The 23483-nt window shown below is 48.0% G+C and overlaps 1 protein-coding gene across 1 annotated transcript in view; it reads right to left on the bottom strand.

The window, feature by feature from the left end:
• Positions 1 to 278: 278 nt before the first annotated feature.
• Positions 279 to 23483, bottom strand: part of XDH (xanthine dehydrogenase) — an 89645-nt gene continuing 66440 nt past the window's right edge. Inside the window, exons 28-37 of the mRNA XM_075339057.1 lie at positions 9645 to 9726; positions 9460 to 9555; positions 9053 to 9181; positions 7161 to 7235; positions 6672 to 6724; positions 6429 to 6543; positions 3534 to 3599; positions 3212 to 3400; positions 1116 to 1283; positions 279 to 436 (exon numbers count right to left, since the gene is read on the bottom strand). Coding sequence (XP_075195172.1) covers positions 386 to 436; positions 1116 to 1283; positions 3212 to 3400; positions 3534 to 3599; positions 6429 to 6543; positions 6672 to 6724; positions 7161 to 7235; positions 9053 to 9181; positions 9460 to 9555; positions 9645 to 9726 — 1024 coding nt within the window. The 3' untranslated portion in view covers positions 279 to 385. The remainder of the gene's footprint in view (positions 437 to 1115; positions 1284 to 3211; positions 3401 to 3533; positions 3600 to 6428; positions 6544 to 6671; positions 6725 to 7160; positions 7236 to 9052; positions 9182 to 9459; positions 9556 to 9644; positions 9727 to 23483) is intronic.

Consider the following 23483-nt stretch of genomic DNA (forward strand, 5'->3'; position numbering starts at 1 on the left):
TTCTTAAATATCTGTGTTTTTATTGTTTAATGCCTGTGTGCTGCTTTCCTCTGTTATCAGCCACATATCCTGCTGTCTTACCCTCCCCCTCTCTTACAGATGCCCAGCTTAGCTGTGCACAGCCCCGGCCGTCTCTGTCCCCTCACTACGGCTTCGGTGGGGTCTACACTATATTTAATGCAATGTTTGCTCTATGGTGGCCTGAGAGGAACAAACTAGAAAAAAAAATCAGCAACATCAACGTGTTTGATTTGTCCGAAGACACTGAATAATGATAACAGAATTGTATTATTTTTATAACATTAAACCAAATTATTATTTATTTTCTCACATAACATTAATAATTCTTATATTCCGTGTAGACGCTCGTGGACGTTCCTCCACTTTAGACTCGTATAGACCACGGCTTAAACGTTCCAGGTTCAGGGACCGGACACTGCAAGACAACAACACAGGGAGCATATATTACTGGATATTATTTTACAGCTCACAGTCATTTTTTTTTCGACTTCCATTCTAATAGTTTTATTGCCTGGAAACAATCAGCAGGCAGGTGAGGAGCTGCATTTCCAAAAGCTGTGCAGTCAAATTAACACTTTTATGAATTGTCCCTAAAGTGTTTACCCCACATTGCTGGATTGTTTTTGCACAATATGAGGTTGCGCAGAACGTTTGTGACCTTTGGTATTTTGATGACGGCTCCTCGTGGGTGGGACCGAATTCATAAAAAGTTACGCCAGAAATCTTACGTCAGTGTAATTTTTGGCGAGATGCAAGGAGGCGCTCCACTGAGAGGATGCCCTGCACTCATTATGGGGCGCGCACCTCCTGATGGATTTGATGCATCTTACCCCATCAAGACCATATGTGTATGGGGAACCTTGGAGGAGTTTTCTGGTATTAACAAGTTATCGCCACTCACACTGCTGCTGCATTAAAATGGGGGAGAGAAGTTCCCAATTACTGACAGCAAGCAGTGGTCTTAAGCGGAATTGATGCATTAAATGTATTAGAAGGCTGAAGAATTTGAAGATTAGTATACCATGAGAATTTAAACCTCAGGTATGAAGGAGTTAAAGAACTAATCAGCTCGGAATCTTCTCATCTGATCCTACCAGTTTGGTGAATTGATCCACGCAGGCATTACGGATCCTCTCCGGCGTGGCCGGACTGTCCAGTCTGAATGTCCCGGTGATGCCGGACTCTGCTCTGGCCGACATGATGGCGTCCTTAATGGCATAAAATATGGAAGCCGATAAGAAGAGTGGAGGCTCCCCGATAGCCTGGAGAAGAAATGCAAAGATACATTGTATCAATATAAACAAAAGAAAGCAACAATGTATCACTTATCTCATGGGATTGAATGAGCTCCATTGTGGGAGATGGGATAGACGCCTTATTTTGTCATTTCTCACTATGAAAACTCTTAAGGACGCTGATAGAAAGGCAAGACACTGCACATCTTCTGACCGTCCAACACAGTTGTCAAATTTTCTGCCAACCAACATTAGGGGGTAGCTCATTATATATAGAGTTGGGTTCTTTTTACAGGTCGGATTGCTTTTAGTATTCTTAGAATAATTCCATATAAATAAAGCAACACAACTGTTATCTGTATGCGGTCAACTTCCCTTGGTGTAGCTGTGTATTATGATTGAAGTGAGCTCCCTCTAGTGGTGGCTGTATAAATCTGTATGTAGTGAGCTCCCTCTAGTGGTGACTGTATAAATCTGTATGTAGTGAGCTCCCTCTAGTGGTGGCTGTATAAATCTGTATGTAGTGAGCTCCCTCTAGTGGTGAATATATAAATCTGTATGTAGTGAGCTCCCCCTAGTGGTGGCTGTATAAATCTGTATGTAGTGAGCTCCCTCTAGTGGTGGCTGTATAAAGCTGTATGTAGTGAGCTTCCTCTAGTGGTGACTGTATAAAGCTGTATGTAGTGAGCTCCCTCTAGTGGTGGCTGTATAAAGCTGTATGTAGTGAGCTCCCTCTAGTGGTGGCTGTATAAAGCTGTATGTAGTGAGCTCCCTCTAGTGGTGGCTGTATAAATCTGTATGTAGTGAGCTCCCCCTAGTGGTGGCTGTATAAATCTGTATGAAGTGAGCTCTCTCTAGTGGTGGCTGTATAAATCTGTATGTAGTGAGCTCCCTCTAGTGGTGGCTGTATAATCTGTATGTAGTGAGCTCCCTCTAGTGGTGCCTGTATAAATCTGTATGTAGTGAGCTCCCTCTAGTGGTGGCTGTATAAATCTGTATGTAGTGAGCTCCCTCTAGTGGTGGCTGTATAAATCTGTATGTAGTGAGCTCCCTCTAGTGGTGGCTGTATAATCTGTATGTAGTGAGCTCCCTCTAGTGGTGGATGTATAAATCTGTATGAAGTGAGCTCTCTCTAGTGGTGGCTGTATAAATCTGTATGTAGTGAGCTCCCTCTAGTGGTGGATGTATAAATCTGTATGTAGTGAGCTCCCTCTAGTGGTGGCTGTATAAATCTGTATGTAGTGAGCTCCCTCTAGTGGTGGCTGTATAAATCTGTATGTAGTGAGCTCCCTCTAGTGGTGGCTGTATAATCTGTATGTAGTGAGCTCCCTCTAGTGGTGCCTGTATAAATCTGTATGTAGTGAGCTCCCTCTAGTGGTGGCTGTATAAATCTGTATGTAGTGAGCTCCTCCTAGTGGTGGCTGTATAAATCTGTATGTAGTGAGCTCCCTCTAGTGGTGCCTGTATAAATCTGTATGTAGTGAGCTCCCTCTAGTGGTGGCTGTATAAATCTGTATGCAGTGAGCTCCCTCTAGTGGTGGATGTATAAATCTGTATGTAGTGAGCTCCCTCTAGTGGTGCCTGTATAAATCTGTATGTAGTGAGCTCCCTCTAGTGGTGGCTGTATAAATCTGTATGTAGTGAGCTCCCTCTAGTGGTGGCTGTATAAATCTGTATGTAGTGAGCTCCCTCTAGTGGTGGCTGTATAAATTTGTATGTAGTGAGCTCCCTCTAGTGGTGACTGTATAAATCTGTATGTAGTGAGCTCCCTCTAGTGGTGGCTGTATAAATCTGTATGTAGTGAGCTCCCTCTAGTGGTGGCTGTATAAATCTGTATGTAGTGAGCTTCCTCTAGTGGTGGACGTATAAATCTGTATGTAGTGAGCTCCCGCTAGTGGTGAGGACATCCCATGCAATTCTATTGTGAGGTTTTTATTCTAGTGCAATGAACGTACCTTGGATGAGTAGATTGCTTTGCTGTTTGGACAGTCCCGAAGAAGAGACACATTAAATTCGGCTGGGATGTCACCGAACGCTGGGATCTTGTACATCCCGGGGCCTCGTGTATACAAGTTACCATCTGGAGAATATTTTAACTCTTCCAAAGTAAAAAGACCGAGTCCTTGGACAAAAGCACCTTCAATCTGGGAACGCGACACAATAATTATATGAATCCCATGAAAAGAAAGGAAATTTTAAATTTTTTCACCATTTTGCTTGCTCAGAGTTGCCATAGTAACCACAATGGACTAACTTCTTAAGAATGCTGTTACCCACCTGTCCTATATCTATTGCAGGGTTAAGACTCCTACCAACATCCATCACTATATCCGTACGCAGGTTCTGTAAAACAAGAATGAGCATCATATATACTGCGTACCCGTCATTTCATGTTTAAGTATAGGGAATTGTTCCAACATTCTGCACTGATTTATTCCTCTATCTTTATAGTGTACTGAACTCCATTTTTCAGATAGAGATCCAATCCTCCTGCATAGACATAGAACTAAGTGTTAAAAGTCTACCTGCAGTCACCACTAGAGGGAGGTCACTGCATACTTTCTTATGATTGAATAGGGTCTGTATATATCAAATACAGTGAGCTCCCCCTAGTCTTGGCTGTACAAATCTGTATGTAGTGAGCTCCCCCTAGTCTTGGCTGTACAAATCTGTATGTAGTGAGCTCCCCCTAGTGGTAGCTGTATAAATCAGTATGTAGTGAGCTAATCATACTGGTGGCTGTAAAAATCTGTATATACTGAGCTCCCTCTAGTGATGGCTGTATAAATCTGTATGTAGTGAGCTCCCTCTAGTGGTGGCTGTATAAATCTGTATATACTGAGCTCCCTCTAGTGGTGGCTGTATAAATCTGTATGTAGTGAGCTCCCCCTAGTCTTGGCTGTACAAATCTGTATGTAGTGAGCTCCCCCTAGTGGTGGCTGTATAAATCAGTATGTAGTGAGCTAATCATACTGGTGGCTGTATAAATCTGTATATACTGAGCTCCCTCTAGTGGTGGCTGTATAAATCTGTATGTAGTGAGCTTCCTCTAGTGGTGGCTGTATAAATCTGTATGTAGTGAGCTTCCTCTAGTGGTGGCTGTATAAATCTGTATGTAGTGAGCTCCCTCTAGTGGTGACTGTATAAATCTATATATAGTGAGCTCCCTCTAGTGGTAGCTGTATAAATCTGTATGTAGTGAGCTCCCTCTAGTGGTGGCTGTATAAATCTGTATGTAGTGAGCTCCCTCTAGTGGTGACTGTATAAATCTGTATGTAGTGAGCTCCCCCTAGTGGTGGCTGTATAAATCTGTATGTAGTGAGCTTCCTCTAGTGGTGGCTGTATAAATCTGTATGTAGTGAGCTCCCTCTAGTGGTGTCTGTATAAATCTGTATGTGGTGAGCTCCCCCTAGTAGTTGCTGTATAAATCTGTATTTAGTGAGTTCCCTCTAGTGGTGACTGTATAAATCTGTATGTAGTGAGCTCCCCCTAGTGGTGACTGTATAAATCTGTATGTAGTGAGCTCCCCCTAGTAGTTGCTGTATAAATCTGTATGTAGTGAGCTCCCCCTAGTAGTTGCTGTATAAATCTGTATTTAGTGAGTTCCCTCTAGTGGTGACTGTATAAATCTGTATGTAGTGAGCTCCCCCTAGTGGTGACTGTATAAATCTGTATGTAGTGAGCTCCCCCTAGTAGTTGCTGTATAAATCTGTATGTAGTGAGCTCCCTCTAGTGGTGACTGTATAAATCTGTATGTAGTGAGCTCCCTCTAGTGGTGGCTGTATAAATCTGTATTTAGTGAGTTCCCTCTAGTGGTGACTGTATAAATCTGTATGTAGTGAGCTCCCCCTAGTGGTGGCTGTATAAATCTGTATGTAGTGAGCTCCTCCTAGTGGTGACTGTATAAATCTGTATGTAGTGAGCTCCCTCTAGTGGTGGCTATATAAATCTGTATGTAGTGAGCTCCCTCTAGTGGTGGCTGTATAAATTTGTATGTAGTGAGCTCCCTCTAGTGGTGGCTGTATAAATCTGTATGTAGTGAGCTCCCCCTAGTGGTGACTGTATAAATCTGTATATAGTGAGCTCCCTCTAGTGATGACTGTATAAATCTGTATGTAGTGAGCTCCTCCTAGTGGTGACTGTATAAATCTGTATGTAGTGAGCTCCCCCTAGTGGTGACTGTATAAATCTGTATATAGTGAGCTCCCTCTAGTGATGACTGTATAAATCTGTATGTAGTGAGCTCCCTCTAGTGGTGGCTGTATAAATCTGTATGTAGTGAGCTCTCTCTAGTGGTGACTGTATAAATCTGTATGTAGTGAGCTCCTCCTAGTGGTGGCTGTATAAATCTGTATGTAGTGAGCTCCCTCTAGTGGTGGCTGTATAAATCTGTATGTAGTGAGCTCCCTCTAGTGGTGGCTGTATAAATCTGTATGTAGTGAGCTCCCTCTAGTGGTGGCTGTATAAATCTGTATGTAGTGAGCTACCTCTAGTGGTGGATGTATAAATCTGTATGTAGTGAGCTCCCTCTAGTGGTGTCTGTATAAATCTGTATGTAGTGAGCTCCTCCTAGTGGTGGCTGTATAAATCTGTATGTAGTGAGCTCCTCCTAGTGGTGGCTGTATAAATCTGTATGTAGTGAGCTCCCTCTAGTGGTGGCTGTATAAATCTGTATGTAGTGAGCTCCTCCTAGTGGTGGCTGTATAAATCTGTATGTAGTGAGCTCCCTCTAGTGATGGCTGTATAAATCTGTATGTAGTGAGTTCCCTCTAGTGGTGGCTGTATAAATCTGTATGTAGTGAGTTCCCTCTAGTGGTGGCTGTATAAATCTGTATATAGTGAGCTCCCCCTAGTAGTGGCTGTATAAATCTGTATGTAGTGAGCTCCCCCTAGTGGTGACTGTATAAATCTGTATATAGTGAGCTCCCCCTAGTGGTGGTTGCATAATTTCCGTACATTGAGCTCCCGCTAGTGGTGGCTGTATTTATTCCATACATTGAGCTCCCGCTAGTGGTGGCTGTATTTATTCCATACATTGAGTCCCCCCTAGTGGTGGCTGTATGAATCAGTTTACAGTGAGCTTTCCCAAGTGGTGTCTGCAGGCCATTATATTACCTTATATATATTATATATATTACAGCCTATAATACTGTGTTACATATGATATTTTACCTTGTGGTCACCAGTTAAACAATCAATTTCAACCTCAGAACAAGCCACCCCGTAGCTGAAGTAGTTGCTGACTTTCCCCTGATTCTTCACAGGGTCATAACAAATGTCATCAAGCCTTAAATTAACAAAACAAGACAGGTTTATTGAAAACTGATGGATACAAGTTGAAATATTGGAAAAATACGGGAACACGGCGTCACCACTGTGTGAGGACAGACAGTAACACATACAGGAATGGAATACCTGTAAAATCCGGTGGCGGAGAGGCTGACCTTGCCTTCATAAGCAGAACCGATCTATGGAAAATAAAAATCAGGAAACTTTTATCATATTTATGCCTATTATAATGTTTCAGTGTACTGCAGTTCTAATTTTGTCCACTAGGTGTCACTTTTTAAGTTACTAAAAAAAACTCAGTTTCCAGCTGCTGCAAAATGTCCATTGAGTTTTGCAGAAAGTTTTGAGCCACGGATTTTGCAAATAACAACAATAACCGCTCACATTAAACAATCAGTTATTTCCACGCCTGGTATGACCTTAATTTCTTTTTATGTCATTATTCTCACTCTTGACCCCCTATTATCAGTCTGAGCACCCATATACTACATGCATGATCATTCATTTGATGGTGGATTTAATATTGGGTGGCGTCATGCAGCCCCCCTGATTGGGGCATGTTAGTGTCACAGGCTGGTGCTTTATAAATGTTGACTAATCATAATAGCTACCTACCCAGCTTTCCCAGGTCCCGCTGGGGTTGGATGTTTTGTACGGCTCCAGCCTCTGCAGTAATGTCTGACATGCATTCTATAACGATAAAGGATGAGAGGATCACGGACAAAGAAAACAATCCACATCACAGTCTATATATATATATATATATATATATGAGCAAATCAGATAACGAACTAATGCCAGAGGGCATTCCAGGGCCAACACCCTCTACCTAAAAACTGCATCACAGAATCTTTTGGGGGCTAAAAACTTAGTTTTTGTTATACAGATCTCAGTTCTCAGTTGCAGATTTTTACAGTGACCACTAGAGGGAGCTCGCTACATACAGATTTATACAGTCACCACTAGAGGGAGAGCACTACATACAGATTTATACAGCCACCACTAGAGGGAGCTCACTACATACAGATTTATACAGCCACCACTAGAGGGAGCTCACTACATACAGATTTATACAGCCACCACTAGAGGGAGCTCACTACATACAGATTTATACAGCCACCACTAGAGGGAGCTCACTACATACAGATTTATACAGCCACCACTAGAGGGAGCTCACTACATACAGATTTATACAGCCACCACTAGAGGGAGTTCACTACATACAGATTTATACAGTCACCACTAGGGGGAGCTCAGTACATACAGATTTATACAGCCACCACTAGAGGGAGCTCACTACATACAGATTTATACAGTCACCACTAGGGGGAGATCACTATATACAGATTTATATAGCCACCACTAGGGGGAGCTCACTGCATACAGATTTATACAGCCACCACTAGAGGGAGCTCACTACATACAGATTTATACAGCCACCACTAGAGGGAGCTCACTACATACAGATTTATACAGCCACCACTAGAGGGAGCTCACTACATACAGATTTATACAGCCACCACTAGAGGGAGCTCACTACATACAGATTTATACAGCCACCACTAGAGGGAGTTCACTACATACAGATTTATACAGTCACCACTAGGGGGAGCTCAGTACATACAGATTTATACAGCCACCACTAGAGGGAGCTCACTACATACAGATTTATACAGCCACCACTAGAGGGAGCTCACTACATACAGATTTATACAGTCACCACTAGGGGGAGCTCACTACATACAGATTTATACAGTCACCACTAGAGGGAGCTCACTGCATACAGATTTATACAGCCACCACTAGAGGGAGCTCACTACATACAGATTTATACAGCCACCACTAGAGGGAGCTCACTACATACAGATTTATACAGCCACCACTAGAGGGAGCTCACTACATACAGATTTATACAGCAACTACTAGGGGGAGCTCACTACATACAGATTTATACAGCCACCACTAGAGGGAGCTCACTACATACAGATTTATACAGCCACCACTAGAGGGAGCTCACTGCATACAGATTTATATAGCCACCACTAGGGGGAGCTCACTACATACAGATTTATACAGCCACCACTAGAGGGAGCTCACTACATACAGATTTATACAGCCACCACTAGAGGGAGCTCACTACATACAAATTTATACAGCCACCACTAGAGGGAGCTCACTACATACAGATTTATACAGCCATCACTAGAGGGAGCTCACTACATACAGATTTATACAGCCACCACTAGAGGGAGCTCACTGCATACAGATTTATACAGCCACCACTAGAGGGAGCTCACTACATACAAATTTATACAGCCACCACTAGAGGGAGCTCACTACATACAGATTTATACAGCCACCACTAGAGGGAGCTCACTACATACAGATTTATACAGCCACCACTAGAGGGAGCTCACTACATACAGATTATACAGCCACCATTAGGAGGAGCACATTCTGAGTTGGGACCCAATAATTTGTTTGCACACCCCCGCAATTGCTCTTACATATATGGCCATGCCATTGAGGTCAGAGCTGATTGATGCAGCGGTCGGAGACGTGTTGGGGACGGTGTTGGTGCTGGTTTCACTAATATGGATTTTTGAGGTCGGTATTCCCAATGCTTTACTGGCAACCTGTGAAATAGAAGAAAATAAGGAAATTGGTGGGTTCAGTCATGTGTCCCCCTACTTATATGTAGTGGCATAGTGATTGCAGGATCCGACTACACTGTTTGTAGTCTGTTACCATGGAGATATATACAGCAGATCTGCATAGATGCTGTGTATACAAGACAGCAGGATATTTTGCAATGACAGCTATTAAATTGCTTCATTTTTTCTTACAAATAAAAGTGAGCAATAAGGTTTTATTAAATATATACACAAATTCACGCTGCATCTGACACCATCACCTGAATCATCTTGGTATGAAGTCCTTGGCCCATTTCTGTTCCTCCGTGAGTCAGGAGGACGGACCCGTCTTTGTATATGTGGACCAGGGCACCGGCCTATAACACATATATATATAATGGGAAATGTAGGAAGGAGACGATGGGACACAGAACACACGGGGAAGAGAATAAAGTGAAGAATAAACCTGATTGAGAAGCGTCAGCGTGAAGCTGATCCCAAACTTGGTTGGGACGACTGCGATGCCCCTCTTCTTCCAACGATGCTGCCTGTGAGAGGGCGCGAAATATGGGCATAACAAAGAAAAAAGAAATTACAATGGATAGATAGATAGAGGGATAGATAGATAGAGGGATAGATAGATAGATAATAGAAGGATAGATAGATAGAGGGATAGATAGATAGATAGAGGGATAGATAGATAGATAGATAATAGAAGGATAGATAGAGGGATAGAGGGATAGATAGATAATAGAAGGATAGATAGATAGATAGATAGATAGATAGATAATAGAAGGATAGATAGACAGATGAATAGATAGAGGGATAGATGGATAGATAGAGGCATAGATAGATAGAGGGATAGATAGAGAGATAGATAGATAGAGGGATAGATAGAGGGATAGATAGATAGATAATAGAAGGATAGATAGACAGATGAATAGATAGAGGGATAGATGGATAGATAGAGGGATGGATAGATAGAGGCATAGATAGATAGAGGGATAGATAGAGAGATAGATAGATAGAGGGATAGATAGAGGGATAGATAGAGGGATAGATAGATATAGATAGAGGGATAGATAGATAGATAGAGGGATGAATAGATATAGATAGAGAGATAGATAATAGAAGGATAGATAGACAGATGAATAGATAGAGGGATAGATGGATAGAGGGATGGTGTCAGGACCGGGAGGACTGGTGGGCCCAGGAGGTGGATCCACTGGACCGAGTACGCCACCAGGTGGCAGAGTACACGGAAGCCGGAGCACTGGCGTGGCCGGGACGGTTATAACCGGGTCAGCAGGATCACAGAGTTCTATGGGATAGTGCAGGAAACAGGCACAGGTACCCGATAGCAAAAAACAAACAGTCACAGGAGAGAGCACAAGGGGACCTGAGCATCTAGCTCTAAAGACAAGCTAAAGGACACGTTGATCAGGCAACGCCCCTATGGAAAGGCAAGTCTTATATACCCAGCACAGCCTCATGTCATTTCCTGCTGCAGGTGTGCTGGGCCTATAAGACCAGGAGAGTGGGCGCGGCCCGGTCCTATACAGAATCCTGAGGCCAATACTCAAAGTCAGACTCCTGAGACCAGGAGCAGGACTCAGGGGAGCAGGAGCGGGAGCGGCAGCCATGACTGGTGGACACATGGATTGGATCAGTGGGTAAGGAGTGGTGCTGGGACACGGGGAGCGTGACAGATGGATAGATAGAGGCATAGATAGATAGAGGGATAGATGGATAGATAGAGGGATGGATAGATAGAGGCATAGATAGATAGAGGGATAGATAGATAGAGGGATAGATAGAGGGATAGATAGATAGAGGGATGGATAGATAGAGGGATGAATGGATAGATGGATGAATGGATAGATAGAGATAGATAGAGGGGATAGATAATAGATGGATAAATAGATAGATGGATAGATAAATGATAGAAAAAGAGATGAGATGGATAGATAGATAGATAGATAGATAGATAGAGGGATAGATAGAGAGATGGATAGATAGATAGATGGATGAATGGATAGATAGATAGAGGGATAGATAGATAGATGGATGAATGGATAGATAGATAGAGGGATAGATAGAGGGATAGATAGATAGATAGATGGATGAATGGATAGATAGATATAGATAGAGGGATAGATAATAGATGGATAGATAAATGATAGAAAAAGAGATTAGATGGATGGATAGATAGATAGATAATACAAAGCATGGGAAGATATACGCCTGCTTTGTAGACTTTAAAAAGGCCTTTGACTCAGTGTGGCACCGGGGCTTGTTCTTGAAATTGCTGGAGAGCGGAATAGGAGGAAAGACCTACGATGTCATCAAAAGCTCCTACACCGAGAACCTCTGCAGCGTGAGTGTGAACGGTAGAAGAACGGCTTATTTCCAGCAGAGCCGAGGAGTCAGACAAGGCTGCAGCCTAAAGGCGGCGTCACACGCTACAATATATCGGGTGATATGTCGTCGGGGTCACGTCGTTAGTGACTCACATCTGCCATTGTTCGAGATATCGTACCGTGTGACAGCTACGAGCGACTGTGAATGAGCAAAAATACTCACCTTATCGTTGCTCGTTGACACGTTGTTCATTTTCATAATGTCGGTCACATTCCTGGATGCAGGTTGTTCGTCGTTCCCGAGGCAGCACACATCGCTCCGTGTGACACCCCGGGAACAATGAACACAGCTTACCTGCGTTCCGCCAGCAATGCGGAAGGAAGGAGGTGAGCGGGATGTTTATGTCCCGCTCATCTCCGCCCCTCCACTTCTATTGGGCGGCCGCTGTTTGACGTCGCAGTGACGCCGAACATCTCTCCCCTTCAGGAAGAGGATGTTCGCCGCCCACAACAAGGTCGTTCGGGAGGTAAGTGCATGTGACTGGGGTAAACGACTTTGTGCGCCACGGGCAACAAATTGCCCGTGACGCACAAATGACAAGGGCGGGTACGATCGCTCATGCGATTGCACGATACATCGTACCGTGTGACGGGGCCTTTAGTCCAACGCTCTTCAATATCTACATCAATGAGCGGCTACTGCTCTAGAATCTTCACCTGCTCCAGGTCTCACACTCCATGACGCCCAGGTGAAATTCTTGCTCTATGCAGATGACCTACTGCTGGTGTCACCAACCGAGAAAGGTCTCCAAGACAACCTACAAATCTTGGAGAAATTCAGCTCCACATGGGCACTACCGATCAATCTAAAGAAAACCAACATCATGGTGTTCCAGAAGAGAAAAAGAAGATTTGACCAGCATCCTTCATTTGTCGTAAACGGCTGCACTCTAAGGCTATGTGCGCACTAGAAATGTGAAGTTTCTCAAGAAAATTTCTTGAGAAACTTCTGCCAGTGAAAGATTTCCGGACCTGCGGAAAAAATCCGCACCAAATCCGCATGCGTTTTTGCCGCGGATTTGCCGCGGATTTGCCGCGAATTTGCCGCGAATTTGCCGCGGATTTACCGCGGATTTACCGCAGGTTTGTCCCTGCAATAAATAATAAAGATAATCGATAGACAGATAATGGATAGAGGGAAAGATGGATAGATGAATAGATAGATAGATAGAGGGATAGATAGATGAATAGATAGATAGATAGAGGGATAGATAGATAGATGAATAGATAGATAGAGGGATAGATGGATAGATAGATAGATAGATAGATAGAGGGATAGATGGATAGATAGATAGATAGATAGATAGAGGGATAGATAGATAGATAGAGGGATAGATGGATAGATAGATAGATAGATAGATAGAGGGATAGATAGATAGATAGATAGATAGAGGGATAGATAGATAGATAGATAGAGGGATAGATAGATAGATAGAGAGATAGAGGGATAGATAGATAGATAGAGGGATAGATAGATAGAGGGATAGATAGATAGATGAGAAAAACCTATATAATGTTCCACCTCCCTGCATTTTCTAAGCTGGCACCCTTTAGTGACTTTCATGTGGCACTTAGGCTACTTTCACACCTCCGGTTTTTGCTATGCGGCACAATCCGGCACTTTGCATGAAAATCGCAACCGGTTTTTTTTGCTGCCGGTTGCGATTTTCCTGCATAGACTTAAGTGCCGCATTGTGCCGCATGGCCTTGCGTTCCGTCCGTTTTTTGCCGCATGCGGCAGATGTAGCCGATGCGGCGGCCGGATGGAACGTTGCCTGGCACGTTTTTTCGTGCGGCAAAAAAAAACCGCATCGCGCCGCATTCGGCCGATGCGGCACATTTTTCAATACATGCCTATGGCGGCCGGATGCGGCGCGATGCGGCAATAACCGCATCCGGCCGCCGCATGCGGTTTTTGCCACTGCGCATGCTCAGTAGCATGCCGCAAGCGGCAAAAACCGGACTGGCCGCAAAGGAAAAACCTATGCAAAGGATGCGGTGTTTTCACCGCATCCGTTGCATAGCTTGCACAGCCGGATTGAGCCGCAGAGCTCAAGCCGGATGTGTGAAAGTAGCCTAAAGGGTGCTTAGCCTTGTATTTAGCCATAAAATAAATAAATAATTAAAAAAAAATGACGTGAGGTCCCCCCATTTTTTGTAGCCAGCTAGGGTAAAGCAGACGGCTGCAGCCTGCAGACCACCGCTGGCAGCTTCACCTTGGCTGATAATCCAAAACAGTGGGCACCCCACGCTGTTATTTTAAATTATATAAATAATTTAAAACAAAAAACGTGGGGTCCCCCCCCCATATTGGATCACCAGCCAAGGTAAAGCGGACAGCTGGGGTCTGATATTCTCAGACTAGGGAGGTCCACTGTTATTGGACACTCCCCAGCCTAAAAATAGCAGGCCGCAGCCGCCCCAGAAGTGGCGCATCCATTAGACGTGCCAATCCTGGCGCTTTGCCCCAGCTCATCCCGCGCCCTGGTGCGTTGGCAAACGGGGTAATATATGGGGTTGATGCCAGATGTGTAATGTCACCTGGCATCAAGCCCTGGGGTTGGTGAGGTCAGGCGTCTATCAGATACCCGACATCACCAACCCAGTCAGTAATAATTAAAAAATAGACAACAAAAAAAGTTTTATTTGAAAAAACACTCCCCAAAACATTCCCTCTTTAACCAATTTATTGAAAAGAGCACAATCAATTCCACGTCCGGCGTAATCCAATAAGGGGGGGGGGGGGGGGGCACGGCGATCCATACCATAGTCGCTGTCCCAGTCAATGAAAAACAGAATGTTCCCCATTGGCTGGGAGAGCAATGCAGTGACCTGAGCTAACATCAATAGGTCAGCTCAGGTCACTGCAGGGGATGACGAGCGCTGCCATCAGGAGCATAGATGAGATCATTAACTTCTGTGATCATCTCCTGTACTGCTGACGTCAGCGCTGTCACTGACTTATCGCGAGAGCCCGTGACGTCACCGCTAGTGACATTCTCGGGCCGCTCGCGAGTCGGGCATAGACGGCAGTGACAGCGCTGACGTCAGGAGGCAGGAGATCGTCACAGCAGGTAATGATCTCACCTCCTGACAGCAGCGATCGTCATCCCCGCGGCTCCCAGCACTGCAGGATGTCCGTGTCTGCCTGCGCTGCAGCGTGACAGGCTGCTGACACTGCGGGCAGACACTGACACCCTGCAGTGCAGGCAGCCGCGAGGCCGGAGCAGGACACACACTGCACGGGCACCTGGACGTCGCACGGAAGTGCTTCTGTGCGGCGTCCAGGGAGTGTGACGTGTGTTTCCTCTGCTCCTCTTCCTGGCATAATGACATCGCTTCCTGCAAAACCGCAGGCAGCGATGGGCATTACCGCAGGTAAATCGCGGCTATTCCGGTGGTATACCGCACATCATTGCTACCTGCGGAATACCCCCGGAATACCGCAAATGTGGCGCCCCTGACCTGGTCAGGCACCACTGAGTACTGCACCCATGCTGGGGACAGTACAATACAGGTAATCCAGAAGGCTGACAGGGGTGTGGAACACAGGCGCATAGTGATCAGCTCTCACACATGTACCCATGAGAGGACCCCTGGGGATCCCAGGAGGGGGAAAAGCCTTGACCTTCACTGGAATAGTGGAGGGGGCCAAAAGCCTCCATCTCCTCTCAAGGGGTGTGGTAAGAGAATCTGGTTGCTAGGTGGCGTAGGCAAGAACAGGAGAGGAGGAGCAGTGAGTCAGTTAGAGGAGAACTCCAGAGGGCTCAGTGAGGAGCAGACCTGTGGGGCTGTTGCTGTCTAACAGCGCCCGCGCAGTGGCTACTGACGGGGGAGAACGGTCAACTAGGAGTGCTACCTGAAAGCCAGCTTCAGCTAGAGAGAAAGCACGGAGTGGGAAGTAAGGAGACTGCTAGAGAGCACCAGGCCCAACCGGGCGGCAGATCCCGAAGCGAAGATAGATCCAGCTTTCTTCTGCTAAACCTGCCGGTGTGGGGCTCTCAAAGCCCACACCACAACACCACAAAAGCCGCAGCCACGTAACCGCAGTGAGGGCCCATAGGTCACAGGAGGCAAGCAGCTGGAGTGGCCTGGTCCGGGGAACAAGCAAACGGCAAACAAAAAGGGGGAGAGAGGCTGCAGCATCTTCCCTGGGCGACCCCCATAGGGACTCAAAGTCGGGGTCACCCCAAACCACCAAGGGCTAAGGAAGGCGAGTTGGTAGTCACCCTCATAAAGTCAGCCTGAAGGATACCTGGTTCCCACCTGGTTCATCTCAGCTACGCCCGGGCTACTCACCCTGCCATCAAATGTGAGTAAAGCCCTTGAAAGACAATTCTGCCTGTGTGGAGTTATTCTGCGCCTTGTGGTACTACAAACCTACACCGGGCCCTGGGGCTTGCCTCACTCTCAGGAGGCTATTCCAACTAACTGCACACACCATCAGCCCCAGGCGTCCCCTAACCTGCAGTGGCGGTCCCCACTGACCGCAATACTGAGAGTGGCGTCACGATCAAAACCGAAGATTTCCTACCTGTGACCAGCACCAGCTACGTGGAGTCCCTGAAGGTATGCACCGATACAGCACCGGCGGGGCTTCACATCTGGCGTCACGAACAGGATAAGGACTAGACCTGTTCAGACAGGTGACCATGTGCCTGGGCGGTCCGCTTGAAAAATTGGAAGCGCCGCCATATTGCCACCATGAAGAGCGCGCTGAAAAACAACAGCAGCCCGCGCTGGAAGAAGTTACCGCCCACGAAGAGGTGTGGCTACCCAGAGATCCCCTGCAGAGTTCTGAGCTTGCCAGCGAAGAGAGCGGAAGCGTCCGGAGACGGCGGAGCAGAAGGGAAGCCAGCAGCTTGCTAATGAAGATGGCGTCGGAGTGCAGAGATCCAGAGCCAGGCTCCGCTGCCTGGTGGTGTCGGGAGCTTGCCGAGTTCTGCGATCAACTAGAAGCCAGGGTCGGAAGGCTGATCAGAGAGGGACGCGAGGAGTTCCTATGGATGACCGCGGCGGTTCGGGCCTACGAGGAGAGAGCCGCGCACCGAGTGCCAGATCGGGCGGTGACAACTCAGACCCCGATGCTGCCAACGATGGGTGAGTCGAGTGATGCCCCGGCTAGCGCAAGTGCCCCGACCCCTACTGCCACGCCCGCGGTCCCTGAAGAGGCGCCCGGCGTGGCGACGCTGAACCAGGCCGCAGCCACGCCAGGTGCGGCCCGCCAAGCCCCGGCCGCCGCAGCGATGCCCTGCTCGGCCCGCCAAGCCCCGGCCGCCGCAGCGATGCCCTGCTCGGCCCACCAAGACCCGGTCCCTGCAGCGATGCCCAGCCCAGCCTGCACAGACCCCATCGCAGCTGCGACGCCGATCCAGGCCGCCGCCATACAGGGTGCGGCCCGCCAAGCCCCGGCCGCCGCAGCGATGCCCTGCTCGGCCCGCCAAGCCCCGGCCGCCGCAGCGATGCCCTGCTCGGCCCACCAAGACCCGGTCCCTGCAGCGATGCCCAGCCCAGCCTGCACAGACCCCATCGCAGCTGCGACGCCGATCCAGGCCGCCGCCATACAGGGCGCGGCCCGCCAAGACCAGGCCGCCGCCATGCCAGGCGCGGCCCGCCAAGACCAGGCCGCCGCCATGCCAGGCGCGGCCCGCCAAGACCAGGCCGCCGCCATGCCAGGCGCGGCCCGCCAAGACAAGGCTGACGTACCATTTACCCCGGCCTGCAAGGCCAGAGCAGACAAGGCTCCCCAGGTTCAGGAAGTCCCTGCTAGGCAATCTCTGGTAGGTGAGGACTCCGCATACTGGCAGCTAAAAGCCGACCTGGAAGCTAAGTTCCCACGGGAGATGGTGGAGCGGTACATGCTCCCTCCGCACACCCCAAAGAGTATCCCGACAGCTCCTGCAGCAACCACGGTAAAGAGTTCCCCACCTGGGCCGGCAGAAAGAAGTTACCAGATGAAGTTTTGAAAAGTTTTGGTTTGCAACGTTTACGTTTAAGCATGTGCCCACAAAAACTATTGTGAGAAAACCATAAACCTTAAGGCTATGAACTGGCTATAGCCACAAACTCTCGCAGTGTAAATAGTTACACCAGAGGGCACCACCACCACCAGAGTCAGCCTGTTTAGGGGCTTGGCTCGTCTGCAACCAGGAGGAGCCCGTCCGTATATAGGGCCTTGGCTCGCCTGCGACCAGAGAGCATGCCTGTTTATGGGGCCTGGCTCTCCACCACAAAGAGGGTACCTGGTCAGCACCAACTGTGGAGGCCGCCTCTGCATCCTGCCAGAAGAGGCTGAAGGCGCGGATCCACCAGGCCAGGTATACCCTGAAACCACCAGCCCATGTAAGCCGCCTCTACATCCTGCCAGAAGTGGCTGAAGCCGCGGCCAACGTGAAAGGGTTTTGGGTGGGTTAACGGACTTGTGGGTGGAGGGTGGTGATGTATGGTACCTGGTGCTTTTAAAAATGTTTTACATGTTTTAATGTTTTATGCATTTTAAAATGTTGTCTTGCAGCCCGAGGACGTGCTGGTGATAACTAAGGGGGAATGTGGCGCCCCTGACCTGGTCAGGCACCACTGAGTACTGCACCCATGCTGGGGACAGTACAATACAGGTAATCCAGAAGGCTGACAGGGGTGTGGAACACAGGCGCATAGTGATCAGGTCTCACACATGTACCCATGAGAGGACCCCTGGGGATCCCAGGAGGGGGAAAAGCCTTGACCTTCACTGGAATAGTGGAGGGGGCCAAAAGCCTCCATCTCCTCTCAAGGGGTGTGGTAAGAGAATCTGGTTGCTAGGTGGCGTAGGCAAGAACAGGAGAGGAGGAGCAGTGAGTCAGTTAGAGGAGAACTCCAGAGGGCTCAGTGAGGAGCAGACCTGTGGGGTTGATGCTGTCTAACAGCGCCCGCGCAGTGGCTACTGACGGGGGAGAACGGTCAACTAGGAGTGCTACCTGAAAGCCAGCTTCAGCTAGAGAGAAAGCACGGAGTGGGAAGTAAGGAGACTGCTAGAGAGCACCAGGCCCAACCGGGCGGCAGATCCCGAAGCGAAGATAGATCCAGCTTTCTTCTGCTAAACCTGCCGGTGTGGGGCTCTCAAAGCCCACACCACAACACCACAAAAGCCGCAGCCACGTAACCGCAGTGAGGGCCCATAGGTCACAGGAGGCAAGCAGCTGGAGTGGCCTGGTCCGGGGAACAAGCAAACGGCAAACAAAAAGGGGGAGAGAGGCTGCAGCATCTTCCCTGGGCGACCCCCATAGGGACTCAAAGTCGGGGTCACCCCAAACAACCAAGGGCTAAGGAAGGCGAGTTGGTAGTCACCCTCATAAAGTCAGCCTGAAGGATACCTGGTTCCCACCTGGTTCATCTCAGCTACGCCCGGGCTACTCACCCTGCCATCAAATGTGAGTAAAGCCCTTGAAAGACAATTCTGCCTGTGTGGAGTTATTCTGCGCCTTGTGGTACTACAAACCTACACCGGGCCCTGGGGCTTGCCTCACTCTCAGGAGGCTATTCCAACTAACTGCACACACCATCAGCCCCAGGCGTCCCCTAACCTGCAGTGGCGGTCCCCACTGACCGCAATACTGAGAGTGGCGTCACGATCAAAACCGAAGATTTCCTACCTGTGACCAGCACCAGCTACGTGGAGTCCCTGAAGGTATGCACCGATACAGCACCGGCGGGGCTTCACACAGGTACCTGCGGAAATTAATGGACATGCACATTTTCTCAAGAAAGTTTCTCGAGAAAATTTTCTCAAGAAATTTTCTTGAGAAAAATCCGCACAGTGCGCACAGCTATTTTTTTTTCTCATTGAATTTCATGGGAAATGTCTGCACAAAGATTGCAGACATTTCTCAAGAAATTTCCGGGGCAAATCCGCGGGTAAATCCGCGGGAAAAACGGTCTAGTGCGCACATAGCCTAACAGGAACAGACAAATACACCTACTTGGGCCTGGAAATTCACCAGTCAGGGAGCTTCAAACAAGCCATAGAGACCCTGAAAAACAAGGCCTCCAAGACCTTTTATGCCATCCGAAGGAAATTGTATCATCTGAAGCCACCAGTGAGGGTCTGGCTAAAAATCTTCGATTCCATCATTGCCCCAATCCTCCTGTACGGCAGCGAAGTCTGGGGCCCTCACACTTACCCAGATTGGTCAAGGTGGGATTCCAGCCCAACAGAAATATTCCACCTGGAATTCTGTAAGCACCTTCTCCAGGTCCATCGAAGCACCTCCAACAGTGCCTGTCGAGCCGAGCTGGGCAGATTCCCTCTACACCTAGCAGCTCTGAAGAGGTCACTATCATTTCAGGCTCACCTACAGAGCAGCAATCCAAGCCCCCATCACCACAAAGCTCTGATATATATACGTGGGCCAGATGAACCAGGACCCCGGGCACAGCTCTCGCAAACCCAACTGGACAAAATAACCAATCACAGCAGCCTGACAAGAACCAGAATCAGGAAGATGGTAGACGAGGGCCAGGAGAGGTATGTCAGTGACTGGAGGACCGACATCAACACCTCACAGAAACTGACCACGTACCAGAGACTACAGAGAGACTACAGACTGGCCCCATATCTGGAGAAAATCCCGGACCCCAGAGACCGCAGGACATATAGACTCAGTGCCCACAGTCTAGCCATCGAATCCGGACGTCACAAGCAGAGCTACAAGCCCAGGGAGGACAGACTGTGCCAACACTGTGACCTGGAGGCCCTGGAGGATGAAACCCCCCTCCTGCTACACTGCACCAAGTACTCAGCAGTGAGGGACACTCACTTCAGGAGACTCTCCCATCTCTTCCCGGATTTCAGCTCCATGAAGGAGGAAGAGAAAATATATATCCTGCTGGGGGAAGAAGAGAGCGCAGTGGAGATAGCAGCGCGGTATGTGAGCGAATGTCATAGACTTCGAGAAAGAGAACTATGATAAGTCATGGACTTCCATAGCCCCCCATCCCAGATGTGGCCCCCCCAATCCCCACCCTGGATATGCCCCAACCACCGTTACCACAGTCCCCACCCTGGATATGCCCCATCATAAGCCATGGACTTCCATAGCCCCCATCCTAGAAGTGCCCCCACAGTCCCCACCCTGGATGTGCCCCATCCATCCTTCCTACAGTCCCCACCCACCATCCCCACAGCCCCAGCCCCTAATGTACACTTGCTTTGGCAAAACTAATTTGTATTTGGTCCTGCCAATAAAGCTGATTTGATTTGATAATAGATAGATAGATGGATAGATAGGTAGATACAGTCATATGTAAAAGTTTGGGCACCCCTATTAATGTTAACCTTTTTTCTTTATAACAATTTGGGTTTTTGCTATTTCAGTTTCATATATCTAATAACTGATGGACTGAGTAATATTTCTGGATTGAAATGAGGTTTATTGTACTAACAGAAAATGTGCAATCCGCATTTAAACAAAGTTTGACCAGTGCAAAAGTATGGGCACCTCAACATAAAAATTACATTAATATTTTGTAGATCCTCCTTTTGCAGAAATCACAGCCTCTAGTCGCTTCCTGTAGCTTTTAATGAGTTCCTGGATCCTGAATGAAGGTAGATTTGACCATTCCTGTTTACAAAACAATTCCAGTCCAGTTCAGTTTGATGGTCGCCGAGCATAGACAGCCACTTCACATCATCCCTCAGATTTTCAATGATATTCAGGTCTGGGGACTGGGATGGCCATTCCAGAACATTGTAATTGTTCCTCTGCATGAATGCCTGAGTAGATTTGGAGCGGTGTTTTGGATCATTCTCTTGCTGAAATATCCATCCCCTGCGTAACTTCAACTTCGTCACTGGTTCTTGCACATTATTGTCAAGAATCTGCTGATCCTGAGTTGAATCCATGCGACCCTCAACTTTACCAAGATTCCCGGTGCCGGCATTGGCCACACAGCCCCAAAGCATGATGGAACCTCCACCAAATGTTACTGTGGGTAGCAAGTGCTTTTCTTGGAATGCCGTGTTTTTTTGCCTCCATGCATAACGCCTTTTTGTATGACCAAACAACTCAATCTTTGTTTCATCAGTCCACAGGACCTTCTTCCAAAATGTAACTGGCTTGTCCACATGTGCTTTTGCATACCTCAGGCGACTCTGTTTGTGGCGTGCTGCAGAAACGGCTTCTTTCGCATCACTCTCCCATACAGCTTCTCCTTGTGCAACGTGCGCTGTATTGTTGACCGATGCACAGTGACACCATCTGCAGCAAGATGATGCTGCAGGTCTTTGGAGGTGGTCTGTGGATTGTCCTTGACTGTTCTCACCATTCTTCTTCTCTGCCTTTCTGATATTTTTCTTGGCCTGCCACTTCTGGGCTTAACAAGAACTGTACCTGTGTTCTTCCATTTCCTTACTATGTTCCTCACAGTGGAAACTGACAGTTTAAATCTCTGAGACAACTTTTTGTACCTTCCCCTGAACAACTATGTAGAATAATCTTTGTTTTCAGATCATTTGAGAGTTGTTTTGAGGAGCCCATGATGCCACTCTTCATAGGAGATTCACATAGGAGAACAACTTGCAAGTGGCCACCTTAAATACCTTTTCTCATGAGTGGATACACCTGCCTATGAAGTGCAAAGCTCAATGAGGTTACAAAACCAATTTAGTGCTTTAGTAAGTCAGTAAAAAGTAGTTAGGAGGGTTCAAATCAAGAAATTGATAAGGGTGCCCATACTTTTGCACCGGTCAAATTTTGTTTAAATGCGGATTGCACATTTTCTGTTAGTACAATAAACCTCATTTCAATCCAGAAATATTACTGAGTCCATCAGTTATTAGATATATGAAACTGAAATAGCAAAAACCCAAATTGTTATAAAGAAAAAAGGTTAACATTAACCCCTTCACGACCGCGGGCAGTAAAATTACGTCCTATTTTAACGTGACTTAACGACCAGGGACGTAATTTTACTGCCTAAACTTCATTTGATTGCCGTGGCCATAGCAACGGCTTTCAAATGATGTCCCCTGCTGTTTCTTACAGCAGGGGACCTTTGCTTGACCCTAGGGGGGGCGGCATCGCCACCCCCTATCGACGATCGATGTGATTGGCTGTTCAAATCTGAACCGCCAACCACATCGATCGCACTAATTTCGGCAAAAATAATGCCCGAATTAGTGCGATCCTGTGAGATCCAGCTATGAGATGCCGCAGCTGCTGCAGCATATCATAGGTGGACCTCAAACATGTCTCCCCCAGCCCCTGCAGCACTGATTGGAGCGATCGTGCTATGACGCGCAATCGCTCCAATCAGTGTGCAGTGGGGCGGTGTGATTTGCCGGTGGCCGCCCTCCCCAGGCCTGTGCTGGCCTGCGAGCCCTCCCCCAACATGTCTGCAGCGTGCAGTGGCTGGTACTTGTGGTACCACGCCACCGCCGCTGCTGCCGCCGCCGCCGCCCTAGCTGTCACCGCTGCTGCACGTGAGTACTGTGCTCACTTTGCAGCCAGCCCGTGCGCGCTCCCGTGGTGCCCCTGCGCGCTCCCGTGGTGCCCCTGCGCGCTGCCATGGTAGCCCCTGCCGTGCCCCCCCGCGATCTGCTCCCCCCCCCCCCCGACATCCCGATCTGCTCCCCCCGCGATCTGACTGCCTCCCCCATTATCTCTGTTCTGCAGCTCCCTCTCCGGTCTCCCCCTCTGCTCTACCCCCCTCCCCCTCTGCTTCCCCCCCCCCCCTCTCTGCTCTCACTCCCCCCCCCTCTCCCCCTCTGCTCTCCCCCGACGTCCTCTTACCTGTCTTCACCGGCCTGATCACATCTGCGTCCATCGCTGGGTCCTTCCTGGGCATTCTGCTGATCTGCCTGCTGCTCCTGTAAAGCTGTCCATCTCTCTGCCATCTGTTCCTCTGCA

This window comes from Anomaloglossus baeobatrachus, chromosome 3, assembly GCF_048569485.1.
Source record: "Anomaloglossus baeobatrachus isolate aAnoBae1 chromosome 3, aAnoBae1.hap1, whole genome shotgun sequence".
Lineage (NCBI taxonomy): Eukaryota > Metazoa > Chordata > Amphibia > Anura > Aromobatidae > Anomaloglossus > Anomaloglossus baeobatrachus.